The sequence below is a fragment of the Diabrotica virgifera genome, chromosome 3 (assembly GCF_917563875.1).
Source record: "Diabrotica virgifera virgifera chromosome 3, PGI_DIABVI_V3a".
Classification (NCBI taxonomy): domain Eukaryota; kingdom Metazoa; phylum Arthropoda; class Insecta; order Coleoptera; family Chrysomelidae; genus Diabrotica; species Diabrotica virgifera.
The window spans coordinates 10,583,418-10,599,707 of NC_065445.1; the positions used below are offsets into that span (position 1 = coordinate 10,583,418).

General features: G+C 33.9%; 1 protein-coding gene across 1 annotated transcript in view; it reads left to right on the forward strand.

Moving 5' to 3' along the window:
* Positions 1-15,783, forward strand: part of LOC114324296 (transmembrane protein 18) — a 105,477-nt gene extending 89,694 nt beyond the window's left edge. The window contains exon 4 of the mRNA XM_050646283.1: positions 15,306-15,783. Within this exon, the coding sequence (XP_050502240.1) occupies positions 15,306-15,356 (51 nt within the window). The 3' untranslated portion in view covers positions 15,357-15,783. The remainder of the gene's footprint in view (positions 1-15,305) is intronic.
* Positions 15,784-16,290: the final 507 nt, after the last annotated feature.

Genomic DNA, 16,290 nt, shown 5'->3' on the forward strand with positions numbered 1-16,290 from the left:
CAGCATTCTCAAAAACAAATTAAAAAGCACTACTCGTACACAAATATTAAAAATGATTTGTTTTCTAGTTCATGAAACTGGATCAAAAATACTAAAATGAAAGCAACTCCGTGCTTTAAAAGAAAACTTCTACTTGCTTGTAAAGAATGATGGTACCAACAGTGGAACAAGGATATCGCGTTCGCTTGAAACGGCGAAAACGCGGTGGTCTGTAATTTGTTTAAGCCATGATGGGGTAAACACTAACTAAACACAATTACTTCTGCAATACAATTGCAAAAAAACTTATCTGGAACTTCACTACTAACTTTGCCGGTAACCGCATATTGGCGGCACGAGGCCCGGCAAGGGCCTCTCTCCTGAACTCTACAACAGAACTCATCCAACAGAACTGACTTCTCGTCCCCATCCAAGACAAGATGCTAAACCAAAAACAGAAATTTTAGACTCCCATAATCAATTAATCAAATCTCAGCCAATAGAAAACTGCAAATTACGCTTCAGGTTGAACCCTCTGGCGTATACCAAAAACGGCTCATACAATCAAAGAAAAGAATACACAAAGAGATCTCAATATTTCACTATACACCCATTTTTCTCACAAAAAAAATGCTTACTTGGACGTAATCACAGCGAAGGCCCGTTCCCATGGAAAGTGCTTAAGAACACTTGTTCGATTATATAAACACACTCAGAGCCTCTCATCTGCAACGGTATGCACTATGTAAACAAATCACTCCAAAGCATCATATTTTCGACGCCAAAAATACATTAGCAAAAAGATTTACGAGTCTCATTTCTTTGACGACAAAAATTCAACTTTAGACAAAAACAAGAGATACGAATACGCATGAGAATCAAGAATTAATTACGTAATACTACAGATTCATGAGAAATGAAAAATAATCACATTTCTACGCGACAAACAAACAAAATTTCTGAAACGGATTTAGTATACAGGATGGAGCAAAAATATAACGACTTTCGGACCGTTATAATACTGTTAAGTCCACTATTCTTTACCCGTGCCGTAATGACAAACCAGCTACCGCCTGTATTCAGTAAGAACACATATTATTTTACGGGAATAATAAAGAACAAACTAGCAGAGCATACCGAAAAAAATCATAGGAAAAGAAAAATCGACGATAGACGCTATTCACATAGTAAGACAAATCATGGAAAAAGCATATGAACACAACATGGAACTGCATATATGCTTTTTGTGGATTTTAAACAGGCCTTCGATAAACTAAACAGAGGAGAACTAATAGAAGAGCTAACACGCATAAAAATACCAGGCAAATTATTAATTAATTTGAAATTAATACAGTTAATAAAAATGGCAATGAAAGGGTCACAAACAGTAATAGATTTAGGTCAAAAGACAACAGAGAAGATTAGGGTCCAAAACGAAGTCAGACAAGGGGATACCCTGTCAACTGAGTTAGTCATTACAGCTCTAGATTGTGCAATAAAAGACGCAATAAATAACGGAATAATTAATAAAAATGCTGTACAAATAGTAGGTTATGCAGATGATATCGTTTCTTAGTAGTAGCTAAGTAGCCCGGGACAAAAGATCATTAATTAAGGCATTCTCTGAAATAGAAAAAGGGGCAAAAAGAAGTGGACTGAACATAATTATGGAAAAAACAAGTACATGAACACAAGCAGATTCAAGAAAACAAGACTAGCACAAATGATAATAGATAATTACAGATTTGAGGAAGTATATACATTCAAATACTTGGGAACGATGATTAACCCTTAAACGCCCAACCTTTTTTAGGTTCCATGTACGCCCAAGGGTGGGTAAAAAATGTCCACCTCGAAAACAGCTAATATATTTGTTGAGAGTTATTGGAAATGGATTAAACTTAAGAATATTATTCTTAATAAACACAGCATCTTCTAAAATATTAATATAAACAATTTACAAACCTTACAACAAAATTACAGTATACATCAAAATTAACATAACAGTAAAAGCCAGTAATTCAGATTTGTCGATTTTCTCCACATTCTTCCTTTCAGCCTCCTCATTGGCAGATAATTATGTCGATTATGTAATTATACGTCGATAATTATATGGATTATGTTCCTACCAATAAGAAATTATATAGAAACCTTTAGTAACAAGTTTTATCAAGGGTGTACTTTTTATGCCGGCTCAAGATATTACTTTTATTTTTAAAATTATCGTTAGAACCAAATTAACGTTCGATAAAGGGCTGTCTTTTTAACAATAAATAATTTTTTTTAAATTTTAAAACACGTAATAAATATGTTACAAAGGAATACGCATTAGGTGGACATTTTTTACCCACCCTTGGGCGTTTAAGGGTTAATAGAGATAATGAAAGGATAGACCTGAAACAGAAACTACAAGCTGGAAATAGAGCTTATCACAAAAATAAAACAATAATAAAAGATAAAAAGTTAAGCGGAAATACAAAGATGCAAATATATAAGATTACCATAAGGACAGTGGTAATGTACGCCATAGAAACCAACACCCTGACGTTAAAAGAAGAAGAACGGTTGAAAGTATTTGAAAGAAAAATAATGCGCAACATTGTGGGACCAAAAGTAATAAATGAAAACGAAAGAAGGCCCCGGATGAACCACGAAATAGAACAATGGATGGAAGGAGAAAACATAGTGAAAGAAGCAAAAGCACGAAGAATAAGGTGGTACGGTTATATAAGTAGAAAAAGTGAAGATGATCCCATTAAAGTTATTACCAACTGGATACACCCTGAGACAAGAGCACGAGGCAGACCAAAAGCAAGATGAAAACAGCAAGTCGAAAACAACTTAAGAGTTACGGGAATTCGAAACTGGAAAAAAAAAGACTGAGAACCGAAATGAGTGGAGAAAAGTAGTGATGGAAACGAAGACACACCAGAAGCTTTGAAGAGGCAGATTACAAGAAAAGTGGACTGATCCCCCATGATGTCTTCTTCTTCTTGTAGTGCCTATCCGTTTCGGATGTTGGCGGCCATAATGGCAATCTGTACTTTGCACACTGCTGCTCTGAAAATATTTGTAGTGTTTGTGTTGAACCACGTACGTAGATTTTTCAGCCACGAAATCCTTCGCCTTCCTATCACCCACGTCTTAACGGATCATTAAAATGAAAAACAGCTATAACTTCCACGGGAGTGTACAGCTTATATACATACATACATGTTATTTTTATGAACGCTCTAGATTTTTTGCTGTTTTTTTGTCGAATTTTTGCATTTTGCAGTTTTTTATATCACACAAACGGTTCTTTTCAGAACTAATTTTATATTGGAGTTTGAAACTGTATGGTAAGTGTATTTTATTTTGCCATTCATTTTTACAACTTACAAAGCTAACCTCATTCACACAGTTAAGGGATGGTTGTTTACGTTTCCGCCAAAGTGAATAAAATGACAAAAAGTAAATAGGTTATTAAATTTTTTATAAATTGTTTATTTATTTAATAATCACTAATGATATTAAAAGAATTTATTAGCTATTTCAAATGTAGCCGTAATTCTGCACCAAAATTTTAAAGCGAAACTTACATTTGACATTCTATTTATTTGATAACGTCAAATTTTATAATATAACCCATGATCGGAGCAGTAGCCACTTTCTGTCACTTGCATTAATTTAGTAAATTTCAGACTTATTTCGTATGCTTTAAATGAGCGGTTCTCAATCTGTGGTACATGTACCACTGGTGGTACATATTATTATTTGCAGTGGTACGCAAAAACGTATTCCAAAATCAGCATTATTATAGTTAATTACATTACCTGGCTAGATAGATATTTCAGTTAGGTGGTACCAAAAAAAAAACGTATTTGGTGGTACACCACTCAAAAAGGTTGAGAACCACTGTTAAATGATGACGCACGGGTAAAGAACCCTGGACTCGTGCCTGTATTGATATCTGCTTTGTCAAAGGTTTTGTTATACTCAAATAATAATTATTTTATTCAAATTTCTTTTGATTTTATTGATTCGTTAATCTTGTTTTGTTTTAGGTACATTCCATGTCAAATCACTCGGGCAAAAAAATTTTGGATCTCCGATTTGTTTGAAAATTAATATATAGCTTCTGCGGGACGTAAAAATAAGATATTTAAGGTCAAAAAATCTTATTTTATGCGATTTTACAGTGATTTGGTATTTATTTAAACAAATTTGCATTTTCTGTCGCAACGTATCAATGAAAAACATAACATTTTAATAGAAGGGACTCAAAAATGTCATTATAATAAGTTATTTTGATTCAAAACAAGGTTTTGATCAAATTGTATAGTGTAGAAAACGTTAAAATACCTTTTTTTACATTTTCTCCATTCCCAAAATACATCATCATCGATTTGGCTGAAAATTTGCCCACAGATAGCCAAAACATAGGACTTTCAAGTGGTTAGAAGGATTTGAATTATATTACAATACCAAAAAAGTTACATGCAGTAATATCAGACTCAAAAGTATATTAGTCCAGTCGGAATAGCATTTGATCTTGCATGCCGAGCTGCCTAAAATTTTATTTTTCTAATCTTTAGGGGAGTAAATAGTAGCCTAAATTTAAAATCACGAAGGAATTCCTCCGCTACTTTAGCCGCCATCTTGATTTTAAAGGAGAACCTGTTTTGCTCAATATCTTCGCCATTTTTTACTTTTCGACAAAAATGGTAGAAACTAAAATTGTTCCAAATAAATCGTATTTACAATTTCTTTGTAACAATTTTTGTCGTGAGGTCGATATTTTCGTGTTAATTTTACTTACAGTAGACGTCTATATTTTTTACTATGATATTGCATGTAACTTTTTTGGTATTGCAATATAATTCAAATCCTTCTCACCACTTAAAGTCCTATGTTTTGGCTATCTGTGGGCAAATTTTTAGCCAAATCGATTATGACGTATTTTGGGAATGGAGAAAAATATAAAAAACGGTATTTTAACGTTTTCTACACTATAAAGTTGGTAAAAACTTGTTTTGAATCAAAGTAACTTGTTATAATGCCATTTTTGAGTCCCTTCTATTAAAATATTATGTTTTCCATTGATACTTTACGATAGAAAATGCAAATTTGTTTAAATAAACACTAAATCACTGTAAAATCGCATAAAATAACATTTTGAGAAAAAAAGATTTTTTTACCTTAAATATCTTATTTTTACGTCCCGTAGAAGCTATATACCAATTTTCAGACAAATCGCAGATCCAAAATTTTTTTGGCTCCAAAATTGAGTGATTTGAAATGGAATCGCCCTTTACTATTTGTCTGTGGACTATTTTTGGTTAACAAAAATTTTGGTCTCTCATATATGCCATGATTTTTTTCATGTGATTACAATCGAAATGAAAACACAATACAATAAATTAAAATATTTATTTTCGAAATAAAATCGCAAATAACTAAAAAACAAATTTATTAAACGTACAAATAGTGCAACACGAATCATACACTAAAAAAGTTATATATATCACCTATAAAAAATATAAACAAGGGATTCTAACACTGCGTCCGACATAACACCGGAGGTTAGGAAGAGAGGTAAAACTTTTTCTTTTTTTGCGAATGCTGCAGAAGAATTGGCATATTCCAGATTATCTCAGGCGCAGTGTTCAATAAAGTAATTTTCGTGTTATGTACAGTGTGTTTCCGGGGTCTTTATTGATTATGAAAAAATGTTTTTTCAAATTTACATCGGGTTTCAGTGTCATTATTAATTATTTACAAAACTAATACTAACCTTATAAAAATATCGAACATTATGACACATACATATTGTGAACTTAAAATCACTACTTTTGTTACTACTACAATCAAATATCTCTCTTTAAATCGTTAGCTTGAAATTTTATATCGAGTATCATTACTTTTTGGTAAAATACGAAAACTTCTAAATACTATTCAGGTGTCTAATCAAACTTCGTGCACGAAGTAATGTAGTGAATCAACTCGATTCAACGACAATATAATGGCATTAAAAAACTGAATCAAGCGATAAAAAATTATTTGGTCATGGAACACATAACCCTTACACAAAAACGGCGGCTACTGAAATGGAGTTCCTTCCCTATTGATTCAATAGCAAGAACTGCTTGTATTGTTCTAATCATAATTGGACGCCTTATATTAGTCGTGTCTTATCCACTGTGGTTAATACTTTGGATAGGATAGCAGATAAGACACTTATGGACAACATAAGGAACAAAGACATCATACATATCTGCAATAGACAAAAAATCCTAGGTATGTTAATCGAAAATGAAGGCAAAGCAGACAGTTTTTATAATTCATAAAATTATAAACTAATTGGAAGAAAACCACAGCTCGGTTACAAAACAATGTAGTACTGGGCACCAATATTTCATCTCCTTATATCTCTCATTGTTGTTCATTCCGTTTTAAAGACGTTCTACAGTACCTGCCAACTATGAAAAATCCCATATTTTGTGACCCCTACTTTCCATCCAACTTTCGCAAATACCCAAGTTACTAGGGGTTAGTTCATTCTGGGCGAAAAAGACTACAAAATGCATTAAAGGCCAATTCCAACATAATGGTAAGCCACGATTTTCGGAATTCTATTTTATTTCACTATCTATACAGGGTGTTTCATTAAGAATTGTCCATATAGTTACTGGAGAAACCTTAGCACAAAATACGAAGATTTAACCTAAAACACTTAGGATAGTTTTAAGCTGTTACCAGAGGCGTGTTGTAGGGATACCTACTTGCTTTTCTCCCCCTCACAATCTTCGCCACTGTCGCAATAATCATTTCAGCATGTTTGTTGATTCTTCGTTACTTTTTATGTAAATATCATCCTTTTGTCTCAATGCGATAGAGTAGGTAAGTAGTTTTCAAGTTATTTTCGTTTAAAGATAATCGATTCAATAAGATAATACGTTTGTTCTAGCAAACTGTCAAACTAGTCAGAAACCGTCAGCAAACAGTTGGTCAGTGAGAGAATATAATACAGTCACCAGTGCTATCCCCTCTACTCGCGCTGGTCCGCTATTCGCCGATGGTTTCAAACCATGGTACAATTTTGCGCACGACATTTGACAGCTGAGGGCAAGCGTGTGGCGTAACAAAGATCAAAATCCCTGAGCCATTATTTGTAATGGTAGTTACTATTATGTGGAGTGTTTTGCAAAATTCAACTCGTTTTTAGCGATTTTTCTCAGTTTTTTGGATAGTATATATGTGTTATAGTTTGTATAGACTAATTTAAGAACATTTACTCGTTAGTGTCTATATAGTTTTATTTGCTTTCGTGTATTTGTTTGTTTTTGTGTTTGGTGTTTGTACTCAAGTCTGGACTCGAGTGTAGCTACAAATTTTGAGTACCTAAATTACAAAGTGATCATCAACAAATTAAGAAGTGGGAAACCCTGTATATTTGAAAATAATTTTAAAATTTGTAGCGACCCGTTTTTATGTGGATATTACTTTTTTTGTATCTTTAAACAACTGAAATATCGAACTCTCGAGTACCACTTGAATAACCTGTATGTATAATAAACAAATAATAATTAAAAAATGATTTATAATGGATATCTGTGTTAACAAAGTAACAAGTTTCTAAAATATCAGTTTCAAAACTTCGCTAAAATAACCACCCGAGAATCAACAAAATTAAATTAGCTACAAAATATTTTTTATTATTAAATATTATAACACAAGTTTATCATTTCTTTATAATTACTATAATTAAATTAGCCAAATTATATTAAAAATTTAAAATTAAAAAGTCTTTCATATAAAACTACATTCAAATATTGCGTGAAGAAGGATATTTACTACGTCATGCGCGAAAGCGACCGATTTTGGAACATTACGTGCCATACCTGGGAAATTTATTGTACCATAGTTTCAAACCGTTTGAAACTGATGCTAGAACAAACCTAATGTGTTTAAAATACATAATCTTATTGAATCAATTACCTTTAAACGTAAATAACTTGAAAACTATTTACTCTTTCGAATTGAGACAAAAAGATGATATTTATGTAAAAAGTAAAGAAGAATAAAAAAAAGCATGCTGAAATGATTATTACGCCAGCGGAGTACATTGTGAGGGGGGAAAAGAAGTATATATTCCTACAGCACACCTCTGGTACCAGCGGAAAACTATCTTTTAACACTAGTTAAAGTATCCTAACATGTGTAAACTATTTGTCAAGTTTGAAAAAAAATATATTGGAAGGTGTTAAAACAATGGGCTAAAATCATTTTAGAATATTTGTAATAAAACACTATGTATCTCGATGAGGAGGAATATTTTATTTAAGTGTTTTAGGTTAAATCTTCGTATTTTGTGCTAAGGTTTCTCCAGTTACTATATGGACAATCCTCTGTATAAACAAACCTGTGTTAAGCCACAAAAAAAAATCATTGGGTGATTATTGCAGTAGAGTTTCTATTCACTTTTTCGTGTAAAAAGTGGTAAGCCATATCAAAATTGCATTGACTTCACGTACATGTGCTGGATTAAGAGCAGTTTTAAGCGAAAACTGCGATTTTCTTAATGATAGTGACGATAGTGCAAACAAAGATAATTGCTGGAAACTTTTTGAATCAGAAAGTTAGCTGGGACGGTTCAGAAAGCACTGAAGAGTTTGGTAAAATGAAGGACGAAAGATGGATTGATGTATATAAAGAGACACCTGTGATGCTTACACATTGTCCAATGGCCATTTTTACAACTAGTCTTGGAAGAATATAAAACGTTTTCTACTTCAATCAATCGTGCAAGTCTAAACTTTGAGTAGAGCAAACACTTTTCATAATCGACAAAGTTTTCCAACACACTCTGGAAAATTATATATTTATTTAAATATCCATAAACTCTAACCACTCTAACCTCCTCGAGCCTTTTACTTGCGGATGATTACATCTATAGAACAGCACTTTTTTACAAAAAAAAAATCTCTTACATTCTACTATATACAGGAAACACCTAATTACAACATTGTTTGAGAGATGCAGACTGTGTAGTTGTTGCAGCTTCAATAAACCGTATATGACAACTTTAATGTACATAAGGGTTTCTCCACCCTTGGTAGCTGCTGGCTGAATTGAGCAGCATAGTTATTATCAGTGTTGATTTTAAAAACCTTGCTAAAACGCTATGAAAAGAGCTTACGAGGCTAGGGCGTTCTCCGTAAGCTACGCGCAATTGCTGTTTCGCCTTGTAGACGGAGAGGCAGCGCTGAAAAATCTCTTTGAATTTACTAAAGCTAAATTTTTCACAGTTGATTACTGTGATTGTGTAGAGAAACATACTGCGGTCGGTCAAGCGAAACCTAAAACAGGGGTTACTGAGAGGGTATCAAAGTTGCTTTCCTACGAAGGTAATTAAATCCATTTACTAAGGCTGAAAATCAGTACACACATTCTAAATTGAATATGAATAAAAGTTATTATAGTCGGTCAGCTGTATGACGGAATAAAGCCGGTCGGTCGGCTCCAATGAATGTACAGGGTTATTCACTATATTTTGACCCCCTTGTAAACTGCTTTATTTACAGAATTAGAAAAAAATGTAAAATACAAAAGTTATTCGATTTTTTAATTATGATTTTTTGACGTATATATCGTACTAGTGACGTCATCCATCTGGGCGTGATGACGTAATAGACTATTTTTTAAAATGATAATAGGGGTCGTGTGCTAGCTCATTTGAAAGGTTATTCAATTCTCTATACAGTACTATAAACATTAAGATTATTATTTATACAGGGTGTCTAAAAAAAATTTGAATTATAAATTTAACAATTATTTTCATTAAATTTTTTTTTGGACACCCTGTATAATTAATCATGTTAATGTTTATATTACTGAATAGGGAATTGAATAACCTTTCAAATGACCTAGCACTCGACCCCTATTCCCACTTAAAAAAATAGTCTATTACGTCATCACGCCTAAATGGATGACGTCACTAGTACGATATATATGTCAAAAAATCATAATTTAAAAATGGAATAACTTTTGTATTTTACATTTTTTTCTAGTTCTGTAAATAAAGCAGTTCACAAGGGGGTCAAAATATAGTGAATAACCCTGTACATTCACTGGGGCCGACCGACCGGCTCTGTCCCGTCATACAGCTGACCGACTATAATAATTTTTATTTATATTTAATTTAGAATGTGTGTACCGATTTTCAGCCTTAGTAAATGGATTTAATTACCTTCGTAGGAAAGCAACTTTGATACCCTCTCAGTAACCCCTGTTCTACGTTTCGCTTGACCGACCGCAGTATGTTTCTCTACACACTCACAGTAATCAACTGTGAAAAATCTAGCTCTAGTAAATTCAATGAGATTTTTCAGCGCTGCCTCTTGGACTATTACCTCTGCGATAAGTGAGCTAGGGCTATCCCTTACGAGGACAGAAGGGGGCGAAGAAGCTAGTCACGACGAGTGCAACACTCAACATCGGAAGTATGACAGGTAAAGGAAGAGAGGAATTATTGATGTACTTTATGTGCAAGAAACTCGTTGGAAAGGTAAGAAGTCGAGAGATCTTGAGGAGTCGTTATATATAGTTCGTCCGCTATAACTTTTCCCATGCGTCACAATTCATTTTCAAACAAATTAAGTCAAAACACAAATTGAAACGAACGTCGATGTGCATATGAACTATATAAGGTAGGTGGCGACCACCTAGCAAGTCACATCCACGCGCTCATCAGAGACGTATGGCAAGAAGATAAAATACCCGACGACTGGAAGAAAAGTATAGTATGCCCGATCTATAAAAAAGGAGACAAACTCCAGTGCAAAAACTACCGTGGAATCTCTCTACTATGTACAGCATATAAAGTCCTCACGTATATTATAAACCAGCGGCTCCAACCACTAGCAGAAAATATTATTGGAGAGTATCAGACGGGCTTCCGACGGGGAAGATCGACACTGGATCAAATATTCACAGTAAAACAGATCTTGAGCAAAGCATGGGAACACGATATTGATGTTCACAACGTGTTTGTAGACTTCAAACAGGCATACGACTCAGTCAAAAGGAACACACTATACTATATATTGGCTGAATTGGCAATACCACACAAGTTAATAAGACTCATAAAGCCACAATGGATGAAGCTCAGGCATGTGTACGAATACAAAACCACCGGACAGACTTTTTTAACATTTCGCAGGAACTAAAACAGGGAGATGGGCTGGCCCCAACATTGTTTAACCTGGCACTGGAGTATGCGGTTAGGCAAATGCAAACTGGACGAGGAAATCTACTGACCAACCGAACGGTTCAACTGGCCGCTTATGCTGATGATATTAATATTATGAGTAGAACATCAACAGGAGCACAGGAAACATATGCAGAGTTAAAAACACAAACAAAAATGCTAGGTCTGGAAATTAACACAGAAAAAACAAAAATAATGACTCAGACGAGAAGAAATATAGTCCCAGAAAACATCATACATGAAGATGACATTGAAACGGTTGAAAAGTTTACATACCTGGGAGTAGAAATATATGCCGACGGATCAGAAGATGGAGAAATAAGGAAGAGAATAACGCAGGCAAACAGAGCTTATTTTGCCCTCTCCCATATATTTCGGTCAAAAAGTGTCCACCGAAATACAAAGATGAGAATCTATAAAACCTTAATTCGACCAATAACATGCTATGGCAGTGAAGTCTGGGTGCTGAAAGAAACATCCAAAAACAAACTCGACACATTCGAAAGGAAAGTACTTAGGAGAATACTAGGACCTGTGAGGGAAAACGGAATCTTCAGAAGTCGATACAACAACGAGCTTTATCAACTGTATAAGGAAACGCCCCTGTCAGACTTCATTAGATTACAAAGATTGCAATGGGCCGGACATGTGATAAGAATGGGAGAGGATAGGCTACCAAAACGAGCACTGAATGCTAGAATGCAAGGAAAGAGACCGGTTGGGAAGCCACGAAAGCGCTGGGAAGACACAGTAAACAGCGACGCACAAGCCCTTTTAGGAGTCCGTGTATGGAGAAGAGCAGCCACAGACAGGCAAGGGTGGAGGCAAAAAATAAAGGAGGCCAAGGCTCAATTTGGGCTGTAGTGCCGTAGAAGAAGAAGTCGATGTGCATATACATTTTGTATACTGTATACTATATACTACACACATCGGCGTACGTTTCACTTTATGCTTTGACTTAATTTGTTTGAAAATGAATTGTGACGCATGAGAAAAGTTATAGCGAACGAACAATATAGTAGTTCAAACATACATCGTTACAAAAAGCATTTTCTTTTTGATTTGTAATGCTTTCACAGATATTATGACAGACGCTCAGAAAAAAATCATACAAAAAACAATTCAACAGAGCCTCAGAATTTAGACGGAAACAAGAATATACGACTTAGCCGAAGTAGAAGGACTATGTGAATGGAAAGAGTAGCAAAAGAAGTAGCAATAGTAAGAAAATATAAGTGGAGGAAATACTTAACATTACCAGCAAATAAATGAACAAATAATGGAAATTAGGATGAACATATTTGGACAACCAACAATAATTGAGGGAGTCAGACGTAAAAGGATTAAGTGCAGTTTTGATAGTTCTGATTCTGAGATAATCAGCTTCAAAGTTGTTTGAGTTAAATTCTAGGAGTCATTAAACTAAAATATGTCTAGTGTACTATGTCTATGTTCTATAAAATAATAAAAATATAAGGATATATTATTACTCTTACTTAAAATGCACTTGAATCGGTACATGGCGTTGATAAATGTTACTGGTAAAACGGTTTAAGTGCAGATTTTAACTATTACTAATCATTTTTATCCCAGCTGTTATCCACAGTGTAACTACAACTGGCACGTTGCATAATAATTTTGCATAATTAGTCTTCAAAATTCGGCACAAATCTAATATTTATTTACTTGAAATTAATCCTGTATGAGGTTTTTACAGATTAATAAAAATAGTTTTGTGGTAAAACGGTTCAAATGCACTTAAACCATTTTACTACCAATGCAAAATGCAATTGTTTTCATTAAATTAAATGTAATGGCGACTGTAAGGCGAAATATGCTTGAATCCTTTTAGCACCAAGTTATAATACCATTTAAGTATACTAATCTGTATTTCGATCATATTTTTAGAAAAGTGCACTTAAACCCTTTTACTTTTAACCCCCTCAATTGTTGGAGTATATGCAATAAATGATAATGCCACCCTAAGGGAAAAGGAAGATTTTTCAGAGCACTAAAAGATGTATTAGATAAGGCAAAGGAAAAAGAAGATATTCTATTAATTGGAGATTTTTCAGCCATATAGGAAAGGAAGATGAAGATATAGTGGGAAGATTGGAGGGAAGACGAAATTAGAAACGATAATGGAAGCCGTCTAATTGTCGAGAATACGATGTGGCCATAACCAACAAGATTTCAGCATAAAAACATACATTGATGCACATAGGAGGAACCTAGTAGAAACCAAAGATCAATTATCGATTAAATAATATTAAGAAAAACCAGAAAAACAAGATGTCAGAATATACAGAAAAGCAGAATGTGCAAGTAACCACCGATTAGTAGTAAGGAAATTCAAATACACGGGAAGACTACAAAAAGACAATATCCAGAGAGATGAGAAGATAGAAAAAACCGCAAATACGAGGCATGAAGACGAATTCTACAACAATTTAGTATTCGAACTCAGAATATGTTACAGATGAGCAAAGGATGGACCGCAACTTAAAATAACGGCCAAAAATCGCGTTCAAAGACGCCACAATAACTACACGACGTCCATCCCTTTATAGCGTCGGCAATAATCTTCCTCCCAAATATCAGTCTACTCAGAACGATTCCATTCTAGGAACCTGCTAAAGGTTTTTAAACCGTCATCTCATTGCCTTTCGTTTAGAAAAGAATTTGTTATTCTGCTGCTGCGTGAATGATGTTGATAAAATCATTTTTCCGTAATAATATAAATATTTTTAACCCTACGTTAGGCGCGTCGTTATTGCTGACAAGCTTAGGCGCGTGGTCTACGATTGTAGACCAATATTTTTTTGTCGTTTAATACCGGATTTTGACAAAATTAACAAATTAGTGGTTAATAACATGTTTATTTATGTTCGCAATTTGATATTAGATATATTTTGTTCCTTGGCTTTTCTCATTTTGACAGTGGTAAAATTAAAAACGAGGTCATGATTTTTTGGGTCTTATTCGCAATTAAATGAAAATGGTCACAAAGATAAGCTCAATTTAGTAAAAAACACAAATATTTTTTATCTTTGAACTTATAGAGTGACCAATAGGGATAAATAATAAAGAATAGAACTAAAAAGTAAAAAAGAACAAAACAATTAAATGGTCAAAGTGGCACAATTTTAGTCCGTCAAACATTCAGTGCAAATATCCCCAAAATGATCCTTGAATGTAAATGTGTCACATGTTTGGCATGCCCTTCTTATTGACATGTTGCAAATTCATGCACAAATACAACATCGTCCCACGTAATTTGTTGGAATATTAGGGGAAGGGGGTACCACTTCTTGAACTCCGAGCAGTACGCGAGCTCGTCGTCTAAGTTCCCTTAGCAGGGAAGGCATAGTTGATCAATTCAATTTGCTGTTTGATTAGTTCCCATGCTAAGTTTTCAATGAAGTCGCTTCTTGAAACATTTTCATTTATGTTATTAGCTTTATATACACAGCAGGCTACATAATATACCCTATTCCACGAACATACGCCTGTTTTGGATTACATCGACAACGAATATTTTACTGTGCAAAATAAGAAGAACGAAAGTAAATAGCAAATTACATTGTTGTTTATTGGAATAATTATTAGCGCCATTTACTTTCGTACTTCTTATGTTGCACAGTAAAATATTCGTTGTCGAAATAATCCAAAACAGGCGTATGTTCGTGGAATGGCCCATAGCTTTATATGCACAACTAAAAACTGGAACGCGCTTAGTCTCGTGGTCTACGGTTGTAGACCAGTGCTCTTTGAATAATGGTAAAAAAAATAATGCAAACAGATCGGCGGCATTTAGCAAACTGAAGAGTAAGTTGGAAGTATTAGTGACAGCTACTAAGCGGGATGGGGCCGTATGTGCAGTTTTATGCAATTTGCGACCACTTAAAGGAGAGTGGTCTACGATTGTAGACCACGCGCCTAACGGAGGGTTAATTGGAAAACACGGAATGTATTCATCTAGGATTTTTAAATATATATTGAAATATATATAGAAATATAATTTGTAATAGTTTAAAATTTGGTAAAAAATAAAAAAGTGACTGGTGATTTGCAGATTGAAATGGAGATGAGCTGGCCACGTGGCAAGGATAACGATGGAAGATGAACACATGTTAACTGAATGGAAACCAAGATCAGATAAACGAGACAGAGTAAGACCACCTACACGATGGCAAGATGAACTACTGGGAAATATAAATGAATCGGTCATTTCAAAAACAACACAAGTCACATATTCCTAATTTTACAGAAGAGCAAAGAAAACTAACTAGTTGAAAGATGTTGAAAGTTATATTGTAGTTTTGTTCCTAATGTTTTTACTGGACTGGTGTAGTCTTTGCACACAACGTGAGTTTATCTTAAAGGAGTCTATTCCTCTCAAAAAGTTAAGTTTCCGAAAATTGTGGACTTATGCTGTTTCTGAAATGACCGATTCAAAAACGTATGTCTGCTTAATATTTCTTTAGTTTAGAAACATGTGTAAGTAAATCACGCACATAAAATAAATTATTATAAAAATACATAATATTTAATCCACAAAGAAAAGAAAATTTTTCCTGTAGTTGGCTGTATACCATCAATCACAAAAATTGGAAAAAAATCCTTTGTAGAAGGTATAAAATTTTATTAAAATCCCTTTAAAGGGCTATATCACAACAAAACGTTTTCGATTTTATAAAAAATCATCATCAGTGTTAGACCTAAAAGTAAGTATAACCGATTTAATGAATGTAAAGTTGATATTTAAATTTTGACTAAGGTTAGAGCAAGTTGGTTATACTTACAGATTGGATACTAGCTGAGCCACCAAAGAAATATTCGGGTAGAAACCCTTTAAATATAATATGGATGCATTAAAGGTGCATACTTAAATAAAATACCTTATGATGGATACATGGCAACAAGGATAATGCCCTTAGGTAAGATATTGAATTTCCCAACACGTGGGATGCAGATTGAGTTGTTTACATTCCAATGACTTAATGGCAACTAAATGCAAACTGATTGATGTTTCTGAAAGGTGTCAAAATTCAAACCGA